The sequence below is a fragment of the Neolamprologus brichardi genome, chromosome 23 (genome assembly GCF_056152115.1).
Source record: "Neolamprologus brichardi isolate AB-2024 chromosome 23, ASM5615211v1, whole genome shotgun sequence".
Lineage (NCBI taxonomy): Eukaryota > Metazoa > Chordata > Actinopteri > Cichliformes > Cichlidae > Neolamprologus > Neolamprologus brichardi.
In genome coordinates this window covers 43,763,775-43,779,483 of record NC_142125.1, presented here as the reverse complement: position 1 = coordinate 43,779,483, position 15,709 = coordinate 43,763,775, and the positions used below count along the sequence as shown (strand labels likewise).

The 15,709-nt window shown below is 43.7% G+C and overlaps 1 protein-coding gene across 1 annotated transcript; it reads right to left on the bottom strand.

Annotated features, from left to right (window-relative positions):
• Positions 1–241: 241 nt before the first annotated feature.
• mxra5a (matrix-remodelling associated 5a) lies at positions 242–15,287 on the bottom strand. Its single transcript, XM_087836482.1, has 7 exons — positions 15,064–15,287; positions 14,792–14,921; positions 13,814–14,204; positions 9,537–13,220; positions 7,063–7,978; positions 6,650–6,976; positions 242–2,946 (listed from the first exon to the last, which is right to left on the bottom strand). The coding sequence occupies exons 1-7, from the start codon at positions 15,246–15,248 to the stop codon at positions 1,368–1,370; spliced, it is 7,212 nt and encodes a 2,403-aa protein (XP_087692608.1). The 5' UTR covers positions 15,249–15,287; the 3' UTR covers positions 242–1,367.
• Between the last annotated feature and the right edge of the window lie 422 nt (positions 15,288–15,709).

Genomic DNA, 15,709 nt, shown 5'->3' with positions numbered 1-15,709 from the left:
TTGTTGAGTCATCACTTTTTCAGTTTGTTCCCTTTCCTACCTCAGCACAAATAAAGGTTTTATTTTTGAGCTTAGTGGAAATGTGGAGGAATTTTATATTCAAATAGTGTGTGTGTGACAGACACAAATCATTTACAAATGAGAGCGTAGTGCAGTGTCAGCACTCTGCAGAAGCAAAGATGCTCCACGTCGCTGTGAGTTATTGAAAAATCTGAACCATAAAAACATGAAATATTCAGGTTGGGCCTTTATTCTGAAAAGCACAGGATACCAGCAGTTTCAGCTTCTTTAAATAAAAATACAACAACAACAAAATTACATATATTCTCAGTCAATTTTATTAAGTTCAAAAGAATTTCACGATTAAATGAGCTGTTTAGCAATTGTTTACAGGCTGACATCATCTGTCCTTGTCAGAAATAACTGTTCCACTGAAGAAAAGGTACATGCAGCTGGGAATATATGCTCACTGATCCACTGAAGATCAAAGGATAAAATGTTTGGGCGTGATGAACTTTGAGTGAAGCTGATAGAGCCAAAGCCGGATAGTTTAAGGCTGGGTCTTTGCACAGCTTTGTCCCGCCAGGCTACATTTTAACATGCTGAACACTTTGGCAGTCATTGGCGTAAATGCTAATTATACCAATGTTGTTCATTCAGTCTCATGTAGATGATTGTGGTTAGGCGTGATCCATCTGTCATAACCTGCACATCGCACCCCGGCAGCATCACTGAGCAGCCGAGCTAATCACAAGCCAGCAAAACGAAATCGCTGTCCATATATTTAGTTTGACCGATGAATACAAATGTAGATTTCCAATTAACAATTATATTACAAAAGTTTAGAAAAATAAATTAAAGCATTGCACATCCTTGATAAGATAAGCATCTTATGCTAAAATGAATCAACATCAAAAAGTCCTTTTGTGTTTTGCATGCTGGCGTGCACGCTCCACGTCCCTGAGTCACTCGAAACAACGATGTTTTATATTATTTAAGACTTTATTACAGTATTTGTCTTGCACATAGCAGGTGAACACAACTATTCTGCTTGATAGTGTGAAGTGCCAGCACAAGACAATTACTTTCTCTTTCCAGTTGTGTAGGCTAATTACCTCATATAAAAACAAACAAAAAAACTGCATATATTCTCTAAATGCTTGAAATGGGAGGTTTGCAAAACGGTGAAAACTGTAAACTGGCACACGGTGTCTTCAACTAACGGCCTCTAAAGAGCAAACACTCAAAGCATCACTGCAGGTTTTAATCAGCTCGTCATTATAACTGAAGTTATTACTACATGTGGTGATTAAACGCTTCCTTTAATCAGGCAGTTGTTTGGGCAGCTACAGACGAAGAGGAACGTTTTAGAACACGTTGAGAACTGTAGCTTTAGAGTCCCGGCCGATGGCATTTCTGGCTGTGCATCGGTAGATGCCAGCATCTCTTTGTGTTGGGTTCTGGATGATGAGGGAACCTTGTGGAAGGAGGTACTTGTTTTCAAAGAGCTTTGGCTTTGCATTGGCAGCCAGACGGATTTTGTCAGGTGTTTCCCACGCTACCTCAACTTTAGGGATGCCAGTTGCTACACAGTTTAACTGAACAGCAACTCCACGTTTAGCATAAGTCACAGAGGGAGGGCCATTAGTAATTTGAGGTGGGTATGCTATTACATTTACCAAAATGGAGAGCAAGGAGCTGCCATATTCATTACTAGCTCGGCAAACGTAGGGACCCCGATCATAGACGGACACTTGTTGAATGGCAAGTGTCCCATTGGGCTGTATGGTGTATCGCCCAGCTCTCTGTGGTCTGCTGAGGACGACTCCGCTGGGCAGAGTCCATGCTAGTCTGAGTGCTTCACCAGTGGTTTGACAGTGAAGCCAAAGGTTTTCCCCATTCATGACACTGACAGGGGAATTATATCTGCTGTTGATCTCTGGTTTCTTTCCTGGGGACAGTGTAACAGTATGCTCCACAAGCCCCGCCAGACAGCGGTACACACCAGCCTCAGCCATAGAGGGGTTGCTGATGATCAGCAGGCCATCAGGCTGGTGGAAAAACTTGGAGAAGCGAGCACCACTACGCAAAGGTGTACCACTGGGCAGGATCCAGGTGACAGGCGGTAGTATTGAGCCCTCAGAGGAGCAGTTCAAAGCCACAGCATTGCCTACACTCAGTGACTGAACGTTTGCTTTGGGAGCTCTAATTTGTGGCGTCTCATCAACTGTCTTCACATCCAAGTTGACCACCAACCTGACCTCCCCTCCTTCATTACGAGCGATACAAACCAGCTGCCCTGAGTCTGCCTCCTTGGGTGAATGGATTTTCAAGGTACCGTTCTGGTGAACCACCATCCTGTTGCTGTAATATGGCGCAGAAAGGGTCAGATTTCCTGGCAGAAGCCAAGTAACTCGAGGGCTGGGGTTTCCATGCACATTGCAGTCCAGCAGCTTTTGCTGATTCTGAACTGCGGTTACTTTGATAGCATTCAACGTTCCTCTCAACCCACTGATCACTGGAGGTGTTATCAAGACTTCGAGTCTGGTGACTTCATGGTCCTGTCCTGCATTGTTTCTAGCTATGCATGTGTAGTTACCTTTATCAAAACCTTGGATCTTTTGAACTACCAATGTCCCATCATCCAGAACCTGGTATTTGTCTAATGCGGGGGAAATCACTTTGTTTGAAGGGGATAGCCATGTGATGACTGGCGCCGGTTCACCTTTGGCATTACATCTCAGTGTAGCTTCCTTGCCATAGAAGACGCTGACAGTCTGTGGATCTTTATTTTGGATTTTCGGTGGGGAGGGTGCAGCTTTGATCTTGACTCGGACCTTCATCTCATCTTTGCTATGTTGGTTTTCTGCGTAACACGTGTAGTCACCTTGTTCTGGCATGCGAACATTGTTGAAGTAAAGTGTCCCATTGTCAAACACCACATACCTACATGTAGTTCCAGAAGAGAAGAAATGGTTACTCACTGTTACACTTTCATTACTGGATTCATTGGTTGGCAATGAAGAGAATGTATTAAATTAATACAACATATATAATGACATTATTTAAATTTAAACTTCACATATTATCACTTTTGTCACGTGAAGTTCTTTTCTTACCAAAGGAAAAATAACTAGTGATTACACCTGATGTTTCAGTCTGACTGAAATCTGTTAATTTAATTAAATTTCAGTTAATTTCTACAGCGCCAAATGACATCAACAGTCGCCTCAAGGCGATTTATATTGTACAGTAGATCCTACAATAATACATACAGAGAAAAACCCAACAATCATAAGACCCCCTATGAGCAAGCACTTTGGCGACAGTGTGAAGGAAAAACTTCCTTTTAACAGGAAGAAACATAACAGCATAACTAAGGGAGGATTCAGGGTCACCTGGTCCAGCCCTAACTATATGCTTTAGCAAAAAGGAAAGTTTGAAGCCTAATCTTAAAAGTAGAGATAGTGTCTGTCTCCTGAATCCAAACTGGAAGTTGGTTCCACAGAAGAGGGGCCTGAAAACTGAAGGCTCTGCCTCCCATTCTCTAGGATTTCTCTAGGATGGGAAACTGTTCTTGAAGTTCACTGAGAGAGAAAGAGCTGTGCAGGAAGTGTGATTATATTGTGGTGGAAGCAAAACAGCCAACGTCAGAGGGAATTAACGTTTATCAAACATGAAGATTCGTTTGGATCTTCTTTGCTGCTGGTTCAGTGAATTTTGGATGGAGAGGGACAAAACCTGCAGCATCAGAATCTGTGAGATGTCGGCCTTCAGCACCGACGGCGTGCCCGTTTACGTGCGGTCGGTGAACGATCCACGCTCTGTGTTTATATCTTTGTGTGGAATCTGTTTACTTGCTCTCATTTGCTGTTTTAGCTTTTTGGTGGTTGTTGAAATAGTTTAGTGAGCTTTGAGCGGAGACTCTGGCATTTCTGGCAAAATAATTTATATTTAAAAATTGATTCAGGGTAATGAATCGAAAATGAATCCTGCTCCTCACATACAAGGTCTTAAATAATCAGGCCCCATCTTATCTTAATGACCTTGTAGTACCATATCACCCTATTAGAGCACTTCGCTCTCGCTCTGCAGGCCTACTTGTTGTTCCTAGAGTATTTAAAAGTAGAATGGGAGGGAGAGCCTTCAGTTTTCAGGCCCCTCTTCTGTGGAACCAGCTTCCAGTTTGGATTCAGGAGACAGACACTATCTCTACTTTCAAGATTAGGCTTCAAACTTTCCTTTTTGCTAAAGCATATAGTTAGGGCTGGACCAGGTGACCCTGAATCCTCCCTTAGTTATGCTGCAATAGATGTAGGCTGCCGGGGATTCCCATGATGCATTGAGTTTTTCCTTTCCAGTCACCTTTCTCACTCACTATGTGTTAATAGACCTCTCTGCATTGAATCATATCTGTTATTAATCTCTGTCTCTCTTCCACAGCATGTCTTTTATCCTGTCTTCCTTCTCTCACCCCAACCAATCACAGCAGATGGCCCCGCCCCTCCCTGAGCCTGGTTCTGCCGGAGGTTTCTTCCTGTTAAAAGGGAGTTTTTCCTTCCCACTGTCGCCAAAGTGCTGCTCATAGGGGGGTCATATGATTGTTGGGTTTTTCTCTGTATCTATGAAGCGCCTTGAGGCGACTTTTGTTGTGATTTGGCGCTATATAAATAAAATTGAATTGAATTGAAATTGAATTTATCGCATTATTCAAATTAAAATTGGTTTGAATTGGGAAATCGATTTTTTAAAGCCACTTCTAGTTTTGATGCTTTGTGAATCTTTTTATGTTTTGTTTAAGCCAAAATATGTCAAAAAGAAATACACATTTTACCAATGCTTAATAGATTTCATGTGGAAATGAAGAGTCATTAAACTTAAGGTGGTATGGTGCACTAGAGACTCGACTAATCGTTTCCAAGGGAGTCTAGTTTTAATGAAATGAGACCAATGACATGAGGTCATTTGTAAGACACCTTCCAACATATTTATGGGGAAGTTGCAGACTTTTCATAAGGCAAACTAGCAAAGCTATGTTTTTAGTCATTTTTGTTTAAATGGATACAATTTATTGGAGAAATATTGTACTTTTACAGTTTTTTCTGAATGCTTAAACCCTAACTGTGATTCTTATAGCACAATTCCTAAAACTATTAATACTTATAGCAAAACCACTCACTGAGTTTGCAAATCTAAAAGCACAAACACTGCTTTGCACTCAGTTTGCAATTTTGTAACACACACTTTGCAAAACTGTAGGCACAACTCACTGCTTACACTCAATTACCAAATTTCCAACACACTCCTAGCAAAATTATACACATGTATGGCTATCATTAACACTATTTTGCCAACTGTCTGGCACACTTTCACTTGTGAAAACTTTTTTAGATAATTAGTTCACTTTGCAATCAGCCTAAGCACTATAATACAGGTAAGCTCTGTGTGTGGAGTACAATGGAGGGAGCAGGAAGAGTGAGAAGTAGAGGAGGCCGAGGAAGAGGACGTGGAGGTGAAGAAGTAGGATGAAGAGGACGACAAGGACAAGGAGGAGCAAGAGGAGGATGAGAAGGGAGGAGAGGAGGACGAGGAGGGGGGAGAGGAAGGGTAAGAAGAGTAAGAAATAGAATTGCTGATGACATCAGAGCTACAATAGTGGACCATGTAATCAACCGTGGAATGACCCTGAGGGAAGCTGGCCGACGGGTTCAGCCTAACTCGAGCCACTACTCTGTAGCAAGCATCATAAGGACATTTTGAAATGAGAATCAGTTAGTACAGTCACTTTGCACTAAGATTTGTAGCACAACAATACCATAGATGTAAAAATACTGAAATTGTTACTTTACAGAATTGCTAGACGACCAGATGCTGGGGGCAGAGGAAGCATGTTCACTGCAGAACAAGAAACCCATATAGTCAATATGGCGATTGCAAATAATCCTATACTTGGAAATAAACACTTATGTTTGTTTTGATGTGTGTGAATAATAGTACTTGAAGTTAACTGACATAGCCTACCTTGTGCACAGAGAAAGCAAAAGCCAGATGTGTTTTTTATTCATACCATCAGTGTGCAGTTAGCGCATTGTGTGCTTAGTAGATGATGGCTTGTGTGTACTGTTTGATACGAAAACACCATTTTTACGAAGGTGTGAAGAGTTAATCTAGCTGTGTTCGCTTTTGCAAGAGAACTACAATGTTTTGATAATTGGGTGACAGGTTTTCTTATTTGTGTGTAGAGTTTTGCAAAAATAGCCAATAGTTACAAAAAATGTGCTTAAGCAATCAGAAAAAACTGTAAATAATTCATTTACGTGCTCTGTAGCTGCTCTCGACCACATGGTGGCAGAATTGTTTAGGTTACAGTTAAGTTGAGTTCTTGCAGCAGAGTACAGACAGAGAAGGTTAGCTCAGTTTGCCCAGAAGTTCATGAAACAGTTAAAGGAAGATGGATGTTCAGTCATTTCTCACTCACAGATCCTTCTGATAAACAAAGCATCACCATAGAATAGAACTTCATTAAAATGGTTAAACTTCCATCAACACAGAAGAACTTGGATCAGACAGCACACATACTGGCAGGTGAAGGTGTTTCCCCCTGTGTTGGACACTGGGAGCACCTTGTAGAGGTTAAAACAGCTCGTACCTGCGACTGCGCCCCTCAAAGACTCCATCGCTCTGTTTGACTGGGTTAACCATCGTGCCATCCGGCAGAACCCAGCTGATCTCGGGGTTGGGGAGGCCAGAAGCCACACAGTCCACCGTCAGGTCCCCACCGGACAAAACCTCCTGACTGGATCTTTGCTGCTTCTGCTCAATCTTGGCTGGTCTGCTCAGCACGTGAACCCGCAGCAGCACGTGGTCGTCGCCCATCTTGTTACGAGCCACACATAAGTAATCGCCACTGTCCTGGTCAGTCACTGGATGGAGGCTAATGCTGCCGTTGGGAAACACTTTGATTCTCCTGTCAAAACTGCAGAAAACAAACAACCAATTGATGCATATGATTAATAATTAAGATTGCTTTGAATGATTGAGGCCTTTTGATTTCCGTTTCACCTGTACTGAGCGTCTACTAGCTTCTTAGAAGGTGTCCTCCAGAGGATTCGGGGCTCTGGCTGTCCTGTTGCCACACAGTTTAGTAACAAACTACTCCCATAGATGACGTCTGTTCTTTGGGGTGATGATGAGGTGATACTGGCCTTGGCAGAGGACAGATTCTTCCTTATGTTCAGGATCACAGTTCTCCTGCTGGATGCCACTGTGTTACTGGCTGAGCACTCGTACCTCCCAGTATCTCTTTTGCCCACACGCTGTATGTAGAGCGTCCCATTGGGGAAAACAATCCGGTTCTGTCCAGTGTCTAGGGATGCAGTGAGCTGTGCACCGTCAGGTGTAAACCAGCGAATAACAGATGGAGGGGAACCTGTAGCAGTGCAGTGGATGTAGGCGGGGCTGCCTTCTGTAATGGTGGCAGTCTCATGATGTGACTGCTGAATCACGGGTGGCAATGCTCGGACATGGAGACGGACTGAAACAGAGTCAGTTCCAGCTGCACTGCTGCCAATGCACTGATAAATCCCTCTGTCTGCATAGCGGGCCTGGCTGATCTGCAGGATGCCATTATTTCCAACAACTACGTGCTGCTGAGATGGAACAGAAAGGGAACCAGCAGCTACATGGACGTGGTTAGGGAGTACCCATGTGACCCGGGGCGCAGGATGCCCTTCCACTTTGCATTCCACACTGACTTTGTCACCTAGATGCACAGTCATGTCTCTGTGCCGAGGATGCAGGACCCGCGGAGGCTGAGACAAGACCACGAGGTTGACCAGCATCGTGTCCGTGCCGTGCTGGTTCTGCGCTGTGCACAGGTATCGGCCTCCGTCTGTGAGCTGTGTGTTCCTGATGATTAATGTACCGTTTTGGTGGACCTCAAACCTCTGGACCCGGGTGTTCTGAGGAATATTCGCCCCTGCAAAAGTGGACAGACACAAAATGTCTTTTCTCAAACACAGAATACGATTTAAGATGAAAATAATTGAGAGTATAAAATATTTAGCGCAAGAGAAATTGATGTCACATTTACATAGTGTACAAAAATACAATAAATGAGAGGACTTAATGAAAAATGCAAATATTTTAGTGTGATTGCCAACCGTGGAAAAAAACCCTGTAAGAGCAAAATAGTTACTTTTAATCATGAGCAGGCTAAAGGCCCTTTTAAAAACTCATATCATAATAAAGTAAGTAAGTAACATAGATTATAAAAATGTTACAAAATTCAAGACTATAAATGCAATGATACCAATTTTTTCAAACCGATACGATACCGATACTTGGATCTGAGTACTTGCCAATACTGAGTACAAAAACCGATACTTCTACCACACACACACACACACACACACACACACACACACACACACACACACACACACACACACACACAAATGCAATGAATTGGAAGACAGGTTTTATTTTATTCTCTGCCGATAAAAAATAAAATCATAATAAAAATAACCACAAAAAAATTTTCAAGTGAAAAATAAGCACTTCTGTTAAATTATTGCAGAGTGTCCACATTGTAATTGAACAAAATATCACTGAACTATTGGCACTGTCTCGAGCTTTCAGAATAATAAATAAACACTTCTGTTTGGAATAAAATAAATACAAATTAGGTTTCCGAATAAAATAAACTTTTAAATTATTGCAGAGTGTCCAATTTCATATCGCGGCTTGAGTATGCTGAGAAGACGGTTCAATTCCATGTTTTCCACGGCCGGCATTGGCTGGTCATCCAGAGCGATAAAATGAGTCGAGCCTCTGTTATTTTAACTGCCCGTGGATTTTCTCTTGACATTTTTCATCGCTTTGCCAAAACCTGAGTTAAAGTTGGCTGTTCCACACTGCTGACATTTTGTTTAGCCTAGCTACAGCAGCCTTCTGTTTCTCTTTTTTATCTGGAGCCGCCAGTCTCACTCGCCTAACCCTGTGCCTGTTTAGCGCGGGATGTCCCCCTAGTGGCCAATCTAAAAAACTACAACAGAAATGACAAGCCACCCTCTGATTAATGAAATAAGTTGGTATCGGTTCATGGTATCGGTTAACTTTTACGAGTATGAGTACACACACATTTTACAGTATCGGCACCGATACCCGATACTAGTATCGGTATCGGTGCATCCCTAACTATAACCATAATCTTACAAGTGCATCATCTACATCATAGCATCGTCAGTCATGGAGGTTATATGGAAACACATCTGAACATACTGACATGCTTGCAAATGTTGCTGATAATCTGCTATTTGATACACTATGTTTCCAATATGTCCAATAAAACATCTTTGCAAGCTGTATTTATATAAGTCTGCAGGTAGTTACAGATTGCTCTGGTTAACATTTCACAACATCAAAATATTTTTGGATTTTTCCATTTGAATAAATAAATGATATGTTTTCTGTTTTCGTATGACGGCTTTGAAAATGTATGGAAAGAATAATGAATGAGGTTGAGTCGTACGTACCACTAAGAGCTTTGGTCCATGACAGGAAGGGCTTTGGGTCGCCTTCGGTCTCACAGGGAAGTTGAGCATCTGTTTCAGCTTTAACAGTGAAAGTCTGGAGATGAGTCTCAGTTATCCTTGGCTTTCCTCTTGGAATAGATCCTTGTCTGGGTACCTGGTGCTTCCTGGACACATTGTGAGTACTTGTTATCAGTGTCCCTCTATGCAGAGTAGTTTGGACTGTAGCAGCTGGTGCAGAGGTGACTGACTGTGAGACGATCTGTCTGCTAGTCAGACGTGTGCTAGTTGGTTTGTGGTCTGCCGTTGTGGGCTGGAAGTTTAATTCTGGCTCTGATATGTTGATGACGGGGTTTATTTGTTGGTCTTCATTATGGCTGACTCTGATCCAGGGAGTCTCCTGCATGCTGGTCCTCAGTGAAGAGTCCATCTTGGCTTCTGTGGAAGATGTTTTGGGAAGTGTGGTATCCACTGTCACTTTGATACGCATTATAGGATCGAGCCTTGGAGTGGCAGGAGAGGTAGGTTTAGCTTTAAAAGTACTAGCAGTAGCAGGAAAAACATTTTCATTTAGAGCTTCTTTAAGATTCTGAGCTACCTTTGAGGGTTTACTTTGACTAGAAGTATGTGAATTTTCTGCTGCAGAAGTCTGTGTAACATCCAGAGCTGTCTCCAAATAATCCTTGGAAAGTATGCTTGGTGTCACAGTCGAGTCACTGGGAGCGTACCCAGAGGTTGTCTTGATTACTTGGTCGATCAAAGACGTGGAGGATGGGGACCCCTCCCCACTCTCATTCAACAGCATCCCTTCATTAGTTGTGTACTGCTGGCCCAGTTGGCTCTCCTCCCCATTGGTTTGCAGTTGTTCAGTGTTGGTGGCGTAAAAACCCACCAACAAACTGTCAGAACTTGGCAGAGGTCCGAGGTCACCCTTAACACTTGACCTTTGTGTCTCCTCAGGAAGCCTAATGGGTGGAGCAGGCGTGTTTATAAGCCTCTGCAAAGAGGTTGGTGTTGGTACACTGAAGTGTTCCAGTGGAGATGGAGTTGTCTTTGTATCGCCCACTTCTGGAAAAGTTGCTGGAAGTGATGGTGCCGCTAACGTGCTTTTTAATAATGGCAGATGGCTGTGCTTTGTTTGGAGGAGAGAAGCTGGTGGGGAGGAGGGTTTAGTGGCTGCCTCGTGGTCGTGCCTGGACGCCGTGCTTGCTTTATGACTCAGTTTTCCTGATGACGCTTCTTGGCTGCCGGTGAATGGAACAGTGGTGCTGGGATTGGTTGCTGTAACTTCTGAGGAAGCTATTTTTAGCAGTGTGGAGGGAGTGGTCCTGACAGTTGCTGGGATAGCTTTGGCAGGTGTGATGGCCATAGACTGGACGGATTTCACAAGCTTTTGTTTCCTTCTGTTTGGCCTCCTCCTCTGACTCCCATTCCTTCGCCTGGAGTTATGTTGTTGGAGGCGTGGAGGAGATTCAGAGCCTTGTACAGTTGTTGGAGATGCCCTTGCTACAGCCTGCAAATCATCAGATTTTATGACAGGCTCACTGGGATATTTTTCTTCTTTGCTTTTCGTTGATTTGTTCACTGAAAGGATCCTTTTCAAAAAGGGTTCGTTATCATTACTCGAACTGGCAATAACCTTTAATCCGTCTGTACTGACATGTCTCTGTGATTCCTTGGACCAATCAGCTGTTTTATCCTCATTAACATCTGTGTTTGTGAGCGACTGCCAGAACGTGACAGCATGCAGTGGAACAGATGTGGTCTGTGGGGGAAACACACTGTTTGAACTTGTGTGTAGGTCTAAGACCATATCGTTGGATGTCTGTGCTGTTGTAGCTCGCATGCTGTGTGCATTGTCTATAATGTTGGATGTCACGTGTTGCGCGGCCTGGTCTTGTACATTTTGTTTATCAGTTTTTGACAGTGGACTGTGTACAGGAGTGTGCAGTGTCCTGAACAAATCCTGCTCAGTCACACTGTCTGATGATCCTTTAGTAGCTTCATTTGACTGCGTTGTCCACTCTGCAGCTTTCCTCTCTGCTGTGTGCTGAGTTGGTGTCACAGTATTTTGAGCCTTTCTATCTCTAATCTTGGCCAAAATATGAGCCCATTTCTGTGGATCTATTTTACCTTTCGATATATTAATCCTCCTCGTGTTCTCGGTAGGACTCTTCCTGTCTACAACACGCGATCCTCTTGGTTGCTGAAGCACTGGGGGCTTCCTCCAGAAGTTCCTGGATGGGTGAATGCCCCTCCTGCTCGGGACCACACCTCCTGGAGTTCTCCTCCTCAAAGGCTCCAGGTGAGCCCCACCCTGAGTGCCTTCGCTGTCCCCTGATGCTTCTTCTGTGTCTTCTGTGGGGATTTTAATTTGAGTGTTGACTCCTGAAGCTGACTGAGGTGTTGCTGGAAACTTCCTGAAGTTGTGCCTGATAACAACGAGTTTTGTGGCCAGTGTATCCACGCCATGTTGATTCACGGCGACGCATTTATAATAACCACTGTCTAATAACTTGGACTGTGGAATATGTAGGGTGCCGTTGGAGTAGACTAAAGCTCGGGATGAGTTGGCGTGGAGACTCACGATGCTGCTGTTTGGCAGAATCCAGTTAATTTCAGCATCGGGGGAGGCAGATGCAGTGCAATGCAGGGAAATGGGTTTGCCTACAAATACCTCGCTAGGTTTGATTGATGTTTCGTCCCTCGGGCTGGAGGATTCCTGCACTGTCAGATAGAACGGCGAGGCAGCAAAGTCTTCGTGAGCCCTGGCGATACAGTAGTAACTTCCTGCGTCTGTGTGGCGGACAGCCTTAATAATCAAAGCTCCACCACGGGACACAGACAGCCTGTTGCCTGCACTTGAGTACGGCGCCTCCACTTTGGAGCCATCTGGCAGCATCCAGCGAATAACTGGTCGACCTGAACTGTGCACGTCGCAGTTCATTCGAGTTTGCTTTCCTAGGATGGCGCTGAAGACTTTATGACTGGTGTTTGTTGACTCAATCATGACCCATGACCTCTTCTGTCTTTGCACCTCCTCCGTCTCCACCATCTCTGAGAGCTCGGTGCTCATAGTCAGTTTTGCCATGCTGGCTGATGACTGCAGCCGGTTCAGCTGAAGGCTCACAGATGTTTGCAGCAGCCATGGTGGTTGGGCTGTTATATTAACTTTGAGACCGGTGTAGTACAGGGCATCTTTCTCAGAGTCCTGTCTGTACGTATGGGTTTGATGAAGAATAATTTCCCTTTGTAAATGTGCGGGCACACTGCTGTAGTATGCTATAAGCCTCCACAGTTTTTCATATTTTTCTCTATCAACTGGACAATCCAGATCTACTGCCGCTGTGATGTTGGTCAGCTGAGGCTGGCTGGTCTGCTGCCAGCTGATCTTGGTCAGCTCATTAGACTTGCTAATATTACACATCAGCTCCAGCTCATTCCCATGTTCATCAGACAGGCCGAACGAGAGGTTTCCAAATGGTTCTATAAAATCCTCTGTGGTCAAAACATCACTCTCAACATCCTTAGGTGTGGACGTCCTGTGAGGAAAGGTGATGACGGGGCTTCTGCAGACCAGGTTCTCCGCATCAAAGAGGTCCTTTCTCTGGAGGTGTCTGGGAGACGAGCACATGGGACACAGCTGGCCACTAGGAAGGGTCCTATCCTTTTTACATTTTACGACTCCTGGGCAAAAGAACAGAGCGTCATAAAATCAGATCATCTCTTTGACTTTGAATATTTTATGCATTTTGAGTCTTAGTTTACTATAAAGTGGAAAAAAATATTGATATATAACCTTTTAGAGCACTTTTTGGGGCAGGACCATTTTTGGTCCCGAGGACCACGAAAGGATGGATTTTTTAAAATGTGCTCCTGCACAAAAAATAATAATGGATCAAAATGAATGTTGGTGCCAATGTTTGGACCATCTAAAGGCTTAATTATAATAACAATCAAATATTCAAATGCATTTTATGAAAAATATTTAAGTTTTTATTTTTTTTCTGTTAAAAAACAGGGCGCTCATGTACCCAAACTGGTATTTAAAGGGTTAAAACAATGAAAATATAATTAAAACTTGATGTGGATATTTTAAGCAGAAGTAGTTTTAAAAGACTGACTCATTTAAAGTGGAAAAAAATATAGATATATAACATTTTTAGAGCACTTTTTGGGGTGGGACCATTTTTGGTCCCGAGGACCACGAAAGGGTAGGACTTTTAAGTTTTACAGAGACCATCACAAAAAGAAAGCTGTAAACATATTAAAAATACCACCTGGAAACTTTTTATTCCAGTCATGGAGCCGCCTCATGCTGCAGTCACAGATCCAAGGGTTTCTGTGGAGGTACAGGCTCTCCAACTGGGGCATGGCCCCTACCAGCCTGGAAGGAAGTGTCACCAGATGATTGTCTGACAGGTAGAGGTGCCTCAGAGTTGAGACGTGAAAATGGCTTTTCACAGTGAAGGTGGTGAAGGTGTCTGGGTGCAGCTGCTGCAGCTGGTTGCCCTCCAGCTGCAGCAGCCAGAGAGACGTGAGGCCCTGGAAGGCGTCTGGATGGATGTGCTCCAGCTGGTTGTGATCCAGGTGTAACCTGGCCACAGACCACAGGCCGTGAAGAGCGTGCCTGCTGATCTCCTTCAGTTTGTTGTAGCTCATCTTCAGCATCTACATCAGTGAAGAACAGAGAAAGAGTACTTCTAGTTTCTGATGCACTGAGACATCAACCAGGCATCAGGGTTCAGCATCAGGGCACATGTACATCATACAGTTTGTATGTCAGTGCTTTGTTTCATTAACATTTCAGGGAGAAATTTGGGATTTAAAATTACACAATTTTTACTTCATATCCTACAAATTCTGAGGAAGAATCAGGAATGTGTCCAGCAGATAAAGTGATTAAAGTTGGAAATCTTTTGTAAATTTCGATTCCCAGTTTGGCCCAGGTTCAGATATCTTTTGCTTTTTTATTCCTAAAACTAGACTGTGTGGATAAATCTGAGATATTTATCTCATTTAAGTGCTCATGTCGAATTAATCAATAATATGTGCTGACTCACTGCACATCAGTAAAATAATTATTATTGTATTAAAACCGAGCATTTTAGGAGGCTTTATGTATACAGTCATAATCATATGTGCATGTGATACATGAGAGTTTATGAAAGGCTCAGACAAACATGGATTCATCATTAAAATTCACTGTTTTGCTCACACAACTATCCCCCTGCCACCATTTATTGATTTCATTGCACCTGAAGTGAACTGAGCTCCGTGAACGCTCCATCAGGCAGCTGGTGAAAGTCGTTCCCATGAAGCATGAGCGTCTCCAGCTTCCTCAGGCCCATCAGGGATTCGTCAGTGATGTTATTAATTCTGTTGAACCTTAAATAAAAAACCAGAGTGGAGAAGATAACAGACATGCAACCAGTTCATGCAGAACACTTCCTAAGCCTCATGTTTGATCCAGTCACTGACAGGTCAATAACCATGCTAAATCAATGCTGCGGATGCCAGAGGGACTGACCCCAGGTTCATGTGCTTCACGTGTTTGGGTGTAGCTGCTGGGATGGTGAGAAGGGAGCGGAAGGTGCAGTGGAGCTCAGTGGGCTGAGGGCAGGAGCAAAGTCGGGGGCAGAAGCCACAAGTGGCGAGAGGAACAACAATCAGCACCAGCAGAGTGTTTAGGACGAACTGAGAGGGAAGATCCATCTTCACCTGCGGGATTATCGTCACAGCAGCTGCTGTAAAGTCACTGTAATGACACAACAATGAAAAGAGTACAGAAACACCAGCTGCTCACTTTCTGGTGGAAAGGCTCGCCTGAGATGTCAGTCATAATCTGTCAAAGGTAAACTTTACTTTCAGCACTTTCCTCCCCATGCATGACTTTGGGGCTCTGCTGAATGATGCATAAAGGTTTCATGAACGTCTGCTTGAAGCGCTGCAGTCAAGCGCAGATATCCTTACCTCCTCTGCTGCAGGGGGGCTCCTGTGTCCCATTTTAACCACACTGTTAAAACCGAAACTTTAAGCTGACGTGTGCAGAAAAAAGCAAAAAAGATCTTAAAGTCCAGTCCTCCCGATCCCTGACTGCTTCAAGCAGTGACCCTGGTTGTGAACCTCCGTCGGGGAACGAGCCGCGAGTCTCCTCCGCTCGCTCGGCGGAGACC